Source organism: Felis catus, chromosome E2 (genome assembly GCF_018350175.1).
Source record: "Felis catus isolate Fca126 chromosome E2, F.catus_Fca126_mat1.0, whole genome shotgun sequence".
NCBI classification, from domain to species: domain Eukaryota; kingdom Metazoa; phylum Chordata; class Mammalia; order Carnivora; family Felidae; genus Felis; species Felis catus.
In genome coordinates this window covers 9,545,544-9,557,459 of record NC_058382.1, presented here as the reverse complement: position 1 = coordinate 9,557,459, position 11,916 = coordinate 9,545,544, and the positions used below count along the sequence as shown (strand labels likewise).

Below are 11,916 nucleotides of genomic sequence, written 5' to 3'. Positions count from 1 at the left end.
CACCCTGCCCACGCCCAGCGCAAGGATCCAGCTGGACGCCGCCGTGCGGCCCCCGGCGGGGCGCCCTCCCTCTCTGTCCCTTCTTCCTTTTCCAGTCCCGAACGGCCCGTGTGAGGCTCTGAATCCGAGGAACGGTTGCCAGCGCGCAAGGGCCTCCGAGCTTCCTTCCTTATTTGTAAACAGCAAAGATCAGTTGATGCTAAGACGAGGTCCCAGGGGGCGAGGCAGTAACAGTAGCTAATGCTTAGACGCCAGACGTGCGTTTAATGATCTCCTTGCGCCTCCTGAACAATTTATAAGGCAGATGTACCGTTATCCCTATTTCACAGATGAGGAAAGTGAGGCACAGCTAAGCAGCTTGTCCAAGATTAAGGATTCCGAGCCTGCTCCTCTTTTTATATATATTTTTAAACGTTTATTCATTTTTGAGAGACAGAGACAGAGCGTGAGCACGGGAGGGGCACAGAGAGAGGGAGGCACAGAAGCCAAAGCAGGCTCCAGGCTCTGAGCTGTCCGCACAGAGCCCCGTGCGGGTCTCGAACTCACCAACCTGGAGATCATGACCGGAGCCCAAGTCCAGTGCTTAACTCGAGCCACCCAGGCATTCCTCGGAGCCTGCACTTCTAACAGTATGTTTCGAACACTCCTCGCAAACGAGGTTCTGGGCTCCCACCCTCGACATTCCGAAAGCTCTTGGATTTCCAAGATTTGGGAATTAGAACACTGAGAGGCCAAACATTCTGAGACTAGGGTGTGCCTTCTGCCCAATCTGCCATCCACGGTTCTTTCTTTTTAAAGAAAACTGTATTAAAGATAATCAACAAAATAAAATACAGGGGCGCCTGGGTGGCTCAGTCCGTTAAGAGGCCCACTCTTGATTTCAGCTCAGGTCATGGTCTCAGAGTTCTTGAGTTTGAGCCCTACATCGGGCCAGATCTGTGCTGACTGTGGAGCCTGCTTGGATTCTCTCTCTTCCTCTCTCTCTCTCTCTCTCTTTCTCTGCTCCTCCCTGCCTTTCTCTCTCAAAATAAATAAGCTTTACAATTTTTAAATAAGAAAAATTAAAAATACACGCACACTTAAAAAAAAAAAAAAAAGAATTCCTGGGCAGCCGGAAAAGCGTTTGCCTAGGGTTAGAGCCGCGAACCTACGACCCACAGACGAGAGGAATTTGCATAGGAGGGAGGAGACATTTACCCCTTATCTCCGCCCCTTTGCCGCTCCAGCCACTTTACCAAGATGGAGGCAACAGGAAGTAGGTCATGGGAGGGGGCGGGAGATCTGCGCGCGCATGCCACAAATCCGCTTTGAGGGGCGCTCGCGGCCGAATACTTCCTTTGCCAAGATGGCGCCGGGAGGCAGTGGCGGCGGCGGCGGACGGTGCTCGAAAAATGAGGCCGATTCCGGCTTTCTGGGGCTGCGGCCCACGTCGGTGGACCCGGCGCTGAGGCGGCGGCGGCGAGGCCCAAGAAATAAAAAGCGAGGCTGGCGGCGGCTCGCTCAGGAGCCGCTGGGGCTGGAGGTCGACCAGTTCCTGGAAGACGTGCGGCTGCAGGAGCGCACGAGCGGGTGCGTGGGGCGGGACTTCCGGGAGCCGGGCGCCGTTCCGCGTGGGGGGGCGCGAGGCCCAGCGTGCTTGGGACGGGGGGGGGGGGGACTCCTGGGGGCCTGGGAGCGTCCTTTTCGGGCACCTCTGGGGAAGTTGGGGACTCTGGGCGGGAGGTTGGGGGACTGATAAGATTACTGGGTGTAGGACCACCAGTGTGAAGTTAGGATTCAGGTAAATAATAACTGTAGTGTAAAAACGACCCACGCACCTACCTTAGGTTAATATTTTAAGTTTTACGGTCTGTTCAGTAGCAAGTTATGTAAAGCGAAGGGAAAGGCTTTAGCCTGGAGGGAACGCATGGCGGGAAGAAGGTGCTTGAACGAGCCAAACAGTGGGGGAAAGCTGGGTCCCAGAGAGGTTAACCCCCCCCCCCCCCCCCCCCCCCGGGCAGCTTGCATCCTTGCCAACATCTTTGACCTTCTGCATTCCCGTCTCCCAGTGGCTTGGTATCCGAGGCCCCCGATGAGAAACTCTTCTTCGTGGACACCGGCGCCAAGCAAAAAGGTAAGGCGCTTTCAGCGGCGCCTGCTGGGTCCTCGTCTCCCCCATCTCAGCCTTCTCGAGAGTCTCTGTTAACATGGCTCGGGTGGCAGGCATCTGCTAGAAAGAGGCTTTGCCGGAAACAAGAGGACCTGGACCGTACAGAAAGGAAGCTAAAGATAGCAAGTCAGGTGTTCTTGAGTCATCCCAGCTCTCAATGCACGGAGAGACCGGTAGGGGTCTGCCCCTGAGTAGAGGAGGCGGAAAGTAGCAGGGCTCTCGTTAACTTGCAGAAAGGCAAAGTCAAAGCCTTGCTGTAAGGGAGGAGACTGTTTTTTGTAAGATGCGGTTTAATAAGAGTAAGCAGATCTGCTCTGATGAGTAGGTAAGAAGCTCGTGCTAATCTGCGCGCCTTCATCTGCCAAAAGGCAGGGTGGCGCGGAACGGGCTGGAGAGGTGAGTTAGGGGTTACTGGAGTGCGCGGCGGGCTTCCCGTCAGTAAGGAGAAAACCATACCAGGAGTAGACGTCTGCTTTAAGGAAGGGCTAGAGAACAAGCGAAGGGGTCTGCTTTTGTGAGCGGGGCAAGCACAACAGGATACCTTCGGGGAGCACGTAGGAGTCCAGTCCCCGGCTCTGTTCTAAGGAATATGAGAGGAGCTGTCTCGGCGAAAGAAAAAGAGGGAGGGCACTGCTTTGAGGTGCAGGAACCTTTGAGCCGGCGAGAGATGATGACGTCGAAGCGATCGATGTTCGCAGAAGTGAGCTGACCTGGTGTGTGAACGGTGAGGGGAAGTCAGGACCTGCCCTCGGGTGGTCGCAAAGGCCTACTGTGGCCAGTATGAAGTCTCTCTGGGAACAGAGGAGGAGCAGTTTATAGGTCCTGCTTTAGATTTACAAAAAATAAAAAAATTTTTTTTTTAACGTGCATGGGGTGGGGTGCAGAGAGGGAGGGAGACAGAGAATCCGAAGCAGGCTCCACGCTGTCAGCGCAAAGCCAGACACGAGACTCAGACCCACAAACCGAGATCATGACCTGAGCCCGAGTCAGACACCCAACGGACTGAGCCACCTAGGTGCCCCTGCTTTCGGTTTGAAAAAGAGAGCTAGGTGCGCCTGGGTGGCTTAGTTGGTTAAGCGTCCAACTTCAGCTCAGGTCAGGATCTCACAGTGAGAGAGTTTGAGCCCCCCCATCAGGCTCTCTGCTGTGAGCCCGGAGCCTGCTTTGATTCTCTGTCTCCCTCTCCTCTGCCCCTCCCCTGTTTGTGCGCTGGCGTGCACTTTCTCTCTCTCTCTCTCTCTCTCTCTCTCTCTCTCTCTCTCTCTCTCTCAAAAATAAGCGTTAAACATGTTATGTACGAAAACTAAAAAGGAAACGTATAGGCACTGTTCGTGGCCTGTCAGTCTGGCTGTGGCTTACGGGCTCCATTCCAGTGCGACAGCATTTCCAACGGCACGTGACTGACTGACTCGTGGCTCTCAGTTTCAGGTCCTGGGGACACAAGGGAGAGAAAAAAAGGCTGGGTGGGTGACGATAATAGCGATCATGGGCTTTCCCCGGTGATCACCGTGTCTGTGTTGCAATAGTTCCTTTTTCAGGGTGCCTGGGTGACTCCGGCGGTTAAGCGTCCAACTTATGAGTTTGGCTCAGATCAGGATCTCACGGGTCGTGGGATCGAGCCCCTCATCGGGCTCTGCGCTGACAGCGCAGAGCCTGCTTGGGATACTCTCTCTGTCTCTCTCTGTCTCTCTGTCTCCACTGTCCCCCCCCCCCCCCCCCCACTCATGCACACTGTCAGTAAATGATTTTAAAAAATAGTGATTACCTTTCCAGACGATCGTGGAGGTAGGCGTTAGTGTTCTTGTTGTGGGAGCAGAGATGAGCGAAGTCTGTGTTGTGAGGGAGCGTAGAAAACGGAAGGGTGTGGGTTCTGCCCTAGTATCTTTTGTCCTGGGGTTCTTGCCTTTCACGCTCAGTCGAAAAAGGCAGAAAACTGTCGTGCTGAGGATCAGCTCTTTTGGGTCCTGAGTCTCCTTGTCACTTGGTCGCCTTCTTTCTCGTTAGCGTTTCGGTTTTTGTGGCCGTTTTTTGTGCCTTGTCCAGAACCCTCTAGTGGGCAGGGCTGTGGGTCTGACTCTTTGCTCCCAGCACAGGGCTACCCGGGAAATGAGGGTGGGGGTGGTCAGAGCCTGGACACCTTGGGCACGTCTGTCCTCAGGTAGAAGCCTGGGGTGAGGGGGTCGGGAAGTAAGGAGGCCCGAACCTTGGGTTCCTCTCCTTTCCGCTCCCAGAGCTGAACAAGAAGAGAACCAAAAGCCAGAAAAGGTCACTTCTACTCAAGAAACCCCTTCGCGTTGACCTCGTCCTAGAGAACACGTCCAAGGTCCCTGTCCCCAAAGAGTGAGTGTCCCGCCACCCCGGAGCCGTCTTTCCGTCTTCACAGCAGCTGCCACTCGCTTTCTGGCCCTGAGGAGTTCCGGGGGGTGGGGCAGGTGAGGGTCACTTGGAGGAGAGGAACGGGGCGCGGCCTGTGGCTTTGGGGGGGCAGATTGGGGGAAGCGAGGCGCAGGCTGGGGTGTGGTGGCCGAGGCAGGCAAGTGCAGGGCCCAGGCCCGGCCAGGAGCTCGGGGTGGAGGGGGGCCATCCGGAGGCCCATCGGGCTGGCTTGGTGACAGGTCTGAAGGAGGGGAGCTTGGACCGGTGATGGAGTGGACAGCGGGCGGCTCCTGAGGTGGCGATATGGGAGGGGTGGCTGCGGGAGCAAACCTGAGGTCTGTTTTGAGGTGACGGCTGAGCTGCCCGGGAGACCTGCGGGGCGAGGGCTGCAGAGGCCGTTGTGTTGTTGGCTCTCTGGTCGGGGCAGACGCCTGGGCTGGAGACGGACCTGGGGAGATGGGCTCTGAAGCTAGGCAGGAGGGGTCAGAGGGTCCACGAGGAGGTTCGCCTTGGAGAGGGTGCTGGGGACGGGAGCTGCTGAGCAGGGGGTTGTGGGGGAGCCCGACTGGGAGGAGCCAGGCCTCTGCTTCACCCACTCCAACTTGCTGCTTCTCCTTGCCCCAGTGTCCTTGCTCACCAGGTCCCCAATGCCAGAAAGCTCAAACGGAAGGAGCAGCTATGGGAGAAACTGGCCAAGCAGGGCGAGCTGCCCCGGGAGGTGCGCAAGGCACAGGCCCGGCTTCGGAACCCTCCTGCGATCAAAGCCAAGCCCGGGCCCCAAGACACCGTTGAGCGGCCTTTCTATGACCTCTGGGCCAAAGACAGTGAGTAGTACCCTTGCTGTCACTTGTGGGTGGGGACTGGGCTGCCATGCCCATTCGTGCAGGTTGTGCACTGCACAAGAGCACGGTGTTTAAGAGAAGCGCTCTGCAAGTGTGTGTTTGGTGATCCTCAGCAGAGTTCAGCATCTGGAAGTGGCTTTCCTTTCCTGAGGGCACCCTGTGCCCCTCAGCCTTGGCTCCCTTCTGCTTTCTGGATCTCTCCATATGCTCTTTTGCCTGGCACTCAAAATCCCTTGGAGCCCGAGTCAGTCCTTCTCTCGTGTGTGCTCCGGTGCTCTCTTTGTGAAGGGGGAGGGATCAGAGGGAGCCCTTCGGGCCACACTGGAAAGCCCCCAGCAGCCACCCCTCACTGCCTCCACAGACCTCCTGGACCGACCCTTGGCTGGCCAGGACGCCTTTTTCCTGGAGCAGACCAAGAAGAAAGGAGTGAAGGTGAGGCCGCGGCAGCAGGGCGTCCTGGGCGACTACCCGGGGGAGGGCTGGGGTGCTAGGAGCTGCTCTGCACAGGGGCCCTGGCGCCTCAGCCTCTGCCTGTGGCCAAGACCCCACATGCGGGAACCTGGTGCCTCTGAACCGGAGGAGAGAGCAGGCTGGCGGTCAGCGGGAGGTGCCCCGGGGACATGAGCGAAGGTCACTGAAAAGAAGCCCGTGTTGGCCAGTTAACTGGGGGTGGCGGCTGTACCTAGATGGGGGGCAGGGAACTGGGGGACACCAGGGTGGGTTCGTGCAGCAGGCTGGGGAGGAGGCCGGCCTGGTGGGAGGGAGCACCACTCAGGTTTCAGAGTTTTACTTTGAGTGGTTTCGTGCGGGAGAGGTGGGGGCCACGTTCAGGTCTGGAGGTGAGATTGTGGCGTGCCGGGGTGGGGGGTACAGGGATGGAGGCGAGACACCCCTGGGCGGAAGCCCTGGGACCCGCGGGCGGTGGGTGTGGGGAGAGGGCGGGAGCCAGAGGGCTTCTTCCAGGGCTCCCCCCGGGCTTCTGCTGGAGACTGACGGCCTCTGCCTTCAGATTCCGTCTGGGTGGACCTTTCTTTCTTTTTTTAAATGTTTCCTTATTTTTGATAGATAGAGTGCGAGCGGGGGAGGGCAGAGAAAGAGAGGGAGACAGAATCCCAAGCAGGCTCTAAGCTGTCAGACCAGAGCCTGATGCGGGGCTTGAACCCACGAACCAGGAGATCACGACCTGAGCTGAAACCAAGAGTCAGGTGCTTAAACGGACCGCGCCACCCAGGCAACCACCTCCCGCCTTTGTCACGAGCTCCCGCAGGGCCCAGGGCCACACTAGGGGTCTCCGTCAGCCCCGTGTCACCCGCGCCCTGCTCTGAGCGACGCAGGTCAGAGGCAGGTCAGACAGCCTCGTGCCCTCTGCCAACATTGCCGCAGGCGTCAGCGACAGGTGCCATGTACCCTGTGTTTCCGCAACTGCTGCCCCCCTCGGGGGTCACGGGCTTTTCTCAGGGAAGGCAGGCACAGCCCCTGCCTATAGGGCACTCGCTCGTCCTGGGGACGTGGCTCCCGAGGGTAGCATAGCGGGTGGGTAGCCAGTGTCCGTTGCTCTGGATGCCGGATGCACAGGCCCCTCCCGGTGTGAAGGCTGTGGGCGCTGCTGAGGCCCCTGCCATCTTCCGAGCCTGGAGTCCCGCACCGGCTTGTGAGCTCTCGGGTCCTGGGCTCCCGGGCTTCATCCTGCCTTGTCCTCCTCCAGCGGCCGCTGCATCTGCACGCCAAGCCCTCCCAGGTCCCTGCCGTGGAGGTGACGCCCGCCGGGGCCTCCTACAACCCGTCCTTTGAGGACCACCAGGTACGCGGCCCTGAGCGGGTCCCTCCTCCGTCGTCGCCTGGCCGCTTGGTTGGTGCCCTCACCAGGTGCTTCCTCTGTGCCCACCGCTACTGGGGAGTCGGCAGGGACTGAGGCAGCCCCCGGCCTGCCCCCCTGGAACTCGTGGTCCGGTGGGGGTCGGGGGACAGACCCATTCCCAGACAGTGATGACCCAGAGGGGTTGCCAAATCCAGACTTGGGGGTCAGGGAGGGCTTCCTGGAGGAGGGGGACATCAGAGCTTCGACCAAATGTCTGAGGAGGAGTTTGCCACGGGAAGAGGGGAATGGGTGTTTCAGGAACAGCATGTACAGAGACCCAGAGGTACACGAGACCGGGCCACCTTTGGGGGGCGGTCCACGGGACAGGGGCGCAAAAGGTCTCAGTGAACGGTGAGTAGTCTGACCAGCGAGATTTCTCTAAGGCCTAGGATAGTTTAGCAATGGGAGAACCTGGCTGTGGAGTCCCCGTTTGTCACGCAGATGTCTGTTAACCGCCGGGGTTGTGGACGGGGGACGAGCCCTTTGTCCCCCGGGAGAGCACAGGTTCCCGGAGAGAAATGCAGGTCCGGTAGATGCGGGACACGCGGGCGGGTGCGGTTCAGCCTCGTTCACGAAGAGAGGGTGTCTCGTGGCCCCCCGGGAATGGAGAGAGCGGGGTCCTCACCGGTAGGTGCAGAGGCCCCGTCACAGCGAGCGTTAGTGGGGCGAGGCTGCTCGCGAGCAGAGGGGCCTGTGGCCGCGGTCGTTGAGTCCGGCCTGACGTGGGCGCTGGGGGGGACCTGGGAAGAGCAGTCTGTCTTGACTCTTTGCCCGACGGTGTTGCAGGGACAGCCCTCAGCCTCAGGACTCGCCCACTTCTGGCGCGGTCTCAGGGTTTTTAGAACGTTGACAGAGTAGGGCGCCCGTCAGCCATCACCCCCCGCCCCTGCCCCGTCTTCCCTAGGCGGCCACCGCTGTCCTTCCTGCAGATCTCTTTACAGAATCGCCTGTTCTGTGTGTCACGTAAACGAAACCTTACCGTGGGCAGGGACCCGGCCGGCCTTCAAAGAGCGGAGGGTGGTTTGGGAGCAGAGTCCCTCCTGGCTGCTTGGGGAGACCCTGGAGGGGAAGAGGGGCTGGGCGCTGGGGGCGCCGATGGGAGGTGAGAGGGCCTGGTCTGTCTGTGACTCCCAGGAGTGGCCCGGGGGTGGCCCGGGTCCTCACCTCCACCCCTTCCTCTCCAGACCCTGCTCCTGGCGGCCCACGAGGTCGAGCTGCAGCGGCAGAAGCAGGCAGAGAGGCTGGAGCGGCAGCTGGCCCTGCCCAGCCCGGAGCAGGCTGCCACCCAGGTGAGCCCACGCCCCGCCTGCTCCTCTCCCCGGCCCCGCCCACCTGCCTGGCCCTCGGGGTGCCCAGCCCCTGACACCCCACTTCCTGTCCCTTCCACACCCCCCCCCCCCAGGAGTCTACATTCCAGGAGATGTGCCAGGGGCTGCTGGAGGAGTCCGACGGGGAGGGGGAGTCGGGCGAGGGCCAGGACGAGGGGCCCGAGGCTGGAGGGGAGCAGGCCGAGGGAACTGAGGCCTCAGTCGTGGCCGCGCGCCCGGCCACCGTGGAGAAGAAGACGGAGCAGCAGCGGCGGCGGGAGAAGGCCGCCCGGAAGATGGTGAGCACCGCAGGCCCTGGCCTCTCCTGCCCCCGCGGCCTGGTGGCTCCCACTCGCGGCCTGCTTGTCCCCATGCTCACGGCCTGCCTTCTCTGACCCCCCTGGCCTGCTTTTTTGTGCTGTCTGCGGTCCTCACAGCTCTAGTTAGTCGAGACCCGTTTCCTGGTTCCCTCCGGGCACCACTTGGGCTCAGGATGCAGTGGGGATCAAGTCTGTGCTGCCCTGGTGCTGATACTTGGGGGGTGGGATTTGTGGGCCACCCGTGGGTAAGGAAGGGGGCCTCGAAGACAGCTGCTGTGAAGGGGGCCGCCCGGTGGACGGAAGGTCCCCCGGGGGCGGCACCGTGCCCGGCCCCTGACTGACCCGCCCGACCCTCCCGCAGCGAGTGCAGCAGGCCACCTTGCGGGCCGCCCGGCTGCGGCACCAGGAGCTCTTCAGGCTGCGTGGGATCAAGGCCCAGGTGGCGAGGCGACTGGCGGAGCTGGCGCGACGGCGGGAGCAGCGGCGGGCGCGGAGACTGGCCGAGGCGGACAGGCCCCGCAGGCTGGGGCGGCTCAAGTGAGGCCCGCCGGGCTGGGGGTGAGGGCGGGGGGCCTCCCGGGAGATCATCTTCTTCCCCCACAAAGCCCCACATTCTCCGAGGCCCACTGCCCGAATAGGGCCCTTGGGCTCTGCCCTGGGCAAGGCGGATCCTCTGAACGCCCCCCGCCCGTGTTCTCCAGGTATCAGGACCCCGACATTGACGTGCAGCTCAGCTCGGAGCTCGCTGACTCGCTTAGGACCCTAAAGGTACTTGCCCACGTGGGGTGACGTGCTGTAGGGGGGCCCCCGTGCCCGGTGATGATCCCATCCTTGCTCCCCGTGCCCCCAGGGGCTGTGGGCGACATCATGGCTGCCCCCGGGATGGGCCGGTTGGGCTGATGCCTGGGGGCTGAGGGCACGGGGTCCTCGGGGGTGAGGGGCCGGCTGGTGCGGGGGTTTGAGCCTGTGACCCTCAGAAGGCCTTTCCTCCCAGCCCCTGGTCTCCTGGCCCCCCCTTTCCCCCTCTTCAGTGCCAGAGAGGTCTCCCTAAAGCCCAGAACGGGCCTTGTCCCTCCCTGGCTCAGAGCCTGCCATGGCTCCCAGCGGGCCTCGGCTTCTCACCGCAGCCATGGGCACCGCAAAGTTTGGCCCGCCTCGGGGCTCCGACCGGCTCTGCTTCAGTAGTGTGCTGACCGTGCCCCCTGGCCTCTGCCCCTGCCTGGCGTGCCCTCTCCTTCCCTCCCGTTGATCCCTGCACAGCCAGCCCGGGCTTGTGCATCCGGTGCATCCACCCCCCCGCCCCCCCCAGCTGAGGGCCAGGCTGAGCCCCGTGGAGAGGTCAGAGGGCCCCCCATTGAGGCTTCCCTCTCTGTGTCCCGCAGCCCGAAGGCAATATCCTCCGCGACCGGTTCAAGAGCTTCCAGAAGAGAAACATGATCGAGCCTCGGGAGAGAGCCAAGTGAGGCTTCGGGCTGGCGGGGGGAGCAAGGGTGTCGGGAAACTCCCTGCACTTGGCGGGCTTGCCGGTTACTCACCTCTCCCTTCCCTTGTGCAGGTTCAAGCGCAAGTACAAAGTGAAGCTCGTGGAGAGGCGGGCGTTCCGCGAGATCCAGTGAGTGGCCCTCCCCTTCCCCTGCCAGGCAGACTGGTCCCTCGGCTGTGACAGAAACACTTCTAACCTGCTTAAATAAGAACGAGCCCTTGGCCAGACCCAGGGAGGGCAGCCCACCAGATGCACTTGAACCCAGAGCCGGGGCGGAGAGAGGCCCCAAAGGGAGATGGAAGGGCCCAAACTAGAGTCGGGGGGTGTCAAGCGGGTGAGGCGTGGGGCCCTCCCTCCCCTCGTGCACCCTCAGGCCCCAGTTACACCCCAGTTACCAGAGGTCGAGTATGTCTTCATCTCACTGGCACTTTCTTCTGTGCTGATTCAGACCTTCTGACCGTTTTCCTCTGTCCCCAGGTTATAGCCGCCGCGGGATGCCGGAGCCCCCTCCCTGCAATAAAACACCTCTGACCAACACCCTGGGCCTTGTGTGTGGCTTGACTCTCTCCTGGAGGTGGCTTCTTCCTCTGTGTGTCCCTCCCTAGCACATAGGGACGCAGGTACCAGAACATTCGTCTTCCCTAAAGCCTGGTGAGAACCCAGATCTTAGGGAAAGCAGGCAGAGGAAATGGGCTTGCAGGCTGCTTGGGTGGGTATAGGGGCCGGGGGGGGGGGGGGGGCGGTGCGCAGCAGGGATCACACCTGGGTGTCTGATGCGAAATAGCCCATGTCTTTCTGTCCCTGTGACGAGAGGCAGGTCTTGCGTATGGCCCTGTCGCGTTGGTAACGTTTGCCGAGCACCTACTGTGCTTTTAAGCAGATGGAATCACTCACTGACCCTCACGACAACCCAGTTGGGGGGGGGGCAGTCCTCCCCGTTAAAATGGGGCGGAAACAAGCACGTGAGAAGGACTAATTCCCTCTCCCCAAACCTTTAGAAAGAATTTTTTTTTAAGTCTGTTTATTTTGAGAGAGAGAACACGTGAGCACGGGAGGGGCAGAGAAAGCGAGAGAGACAGAATCCCAAGCAGATTCTATGCTGTGCGCACAGAGCCCGATGCAGGGATCGAACTCACGAACCGTGAGATCATGACCTGAGCCAAGATCAGGAGTTGGACGCTTAACCGACTGAGCCACTCCGGCGCCCCTAAAAATAATTTTTTTAAACCATTTTTTGTACAAGTAATAAAGGACCATCTTCTTGCTGTGAATCATAGATACAGCGCATAAGGACACCAGAACACCGTGACTATTGCCCTTGACCTTTGCTCTCCATTCAGACCCATGCCTTTCCCTGCCAACTAGCTGTCACTGCAGGTCAGTGTGAATGATTCCATTAAGTTCCACGTGTGATTCTATAAAATTGTATCCATGTATGCACAAAAAGAATATTTTTAACATTTATTCATTTTTGAGAGACAGAGCATGAGTGGGGAAGGGGCAGAGAGAGGGGGAGACACAGAATCCGAAGCAGGCTCCAGGCTCCGAGCCGTCAGCACAGAGCCCAACGCGGGGCTCGAA

General features: G+C 60.4%; 1 protein-coding gene and 2 non-coding genes across 4 annotated transcripts; all 3 read left to right on the top strand.

The window, feature by feature from the left end:
- Positions 1-1,323: 1,323 nt before the first annotated feature.
- Positions 1,324-10,872, top strand: NOP53 (NOP53 ribosome biogenesis factor). Of its 2 annotated transcripts, XM_023246013.2 has the most exons (13): positions 1,324-1,569; positions 2,049-2,113; positions 4,381-4,489; positions 5,150-5,349; positions 5,729-5,799; positions 7,073-7,168; positions 8,410-8,514; positions 8,628-8,831; positions 9,214-9,389; positions 9,554-9,620; positions 10,235-10,311; positions 10,408-10,464; positions 10,813-10,872. In XM_023246013.2, the coding sequence occupies exons 1-13, from the start codon at positions 1,346-1,348 to the stop codon at positions 10,817-10,819; spliced, it is 1,458 nt and encodes a 485-aa protein (XP_023101781.2). In that variant the 5' UTR covers positions 1,324-1,345; the 3' UTR covers positions 10,820-10,872. The 2 variants fall into 2 exon arrangements, with proteins under 2 accessions (XP_023101781.2, XP_023101782.2); XM_023246014.2 differs by lacking the exon at positions 10,813-10,872 and having other exon boundaries at positions 10,408-10,468.
- Positions 3,470-3,592, top strand: LOC111558148. The gene has a single exon (XR_002738741.1). It is a non-coding gene; the product is annotated as a small nucleolar RNA SNORA54 (small nucleolar RNA).
- On the top strand, positions 9,663-9,771 carry LOC111558150. Its single transcript, XR_002738743.2, has one exon. It is a non-coding gene; the product is annotated as a small nucleolar RNA SNORD23 (small nucleolar RNA).
- Positions 10,873-11,916: the final 1,044 nt, after the last annotated feature.

Bases quoted from the DNA above. Each gene is read 5' to 3' on its own strand.
- NOP53 (XM_023246013.2), top strand. From the start codon at position 1,346: ATGGCGCCGGGAGGCAGTGGCGGCGGCGGCGGACGGTGCTCGAAAAAT. The intron at 1,570-2,048 runs GTGCGTGGGGCG...CCCGTCTCCCAG, and splicing joins CTGCAGGAGCGCACGAGCGG to TGGCTTGGTATCCGAGGCCC. The intron at 8,515-8,627 runs GTGAGCCCACGC...CCCCCCCCCCAG, and splicing joins CGGAGCAGGCTGCCACCCAG to GAGTCTACATTCCAGGAGAT.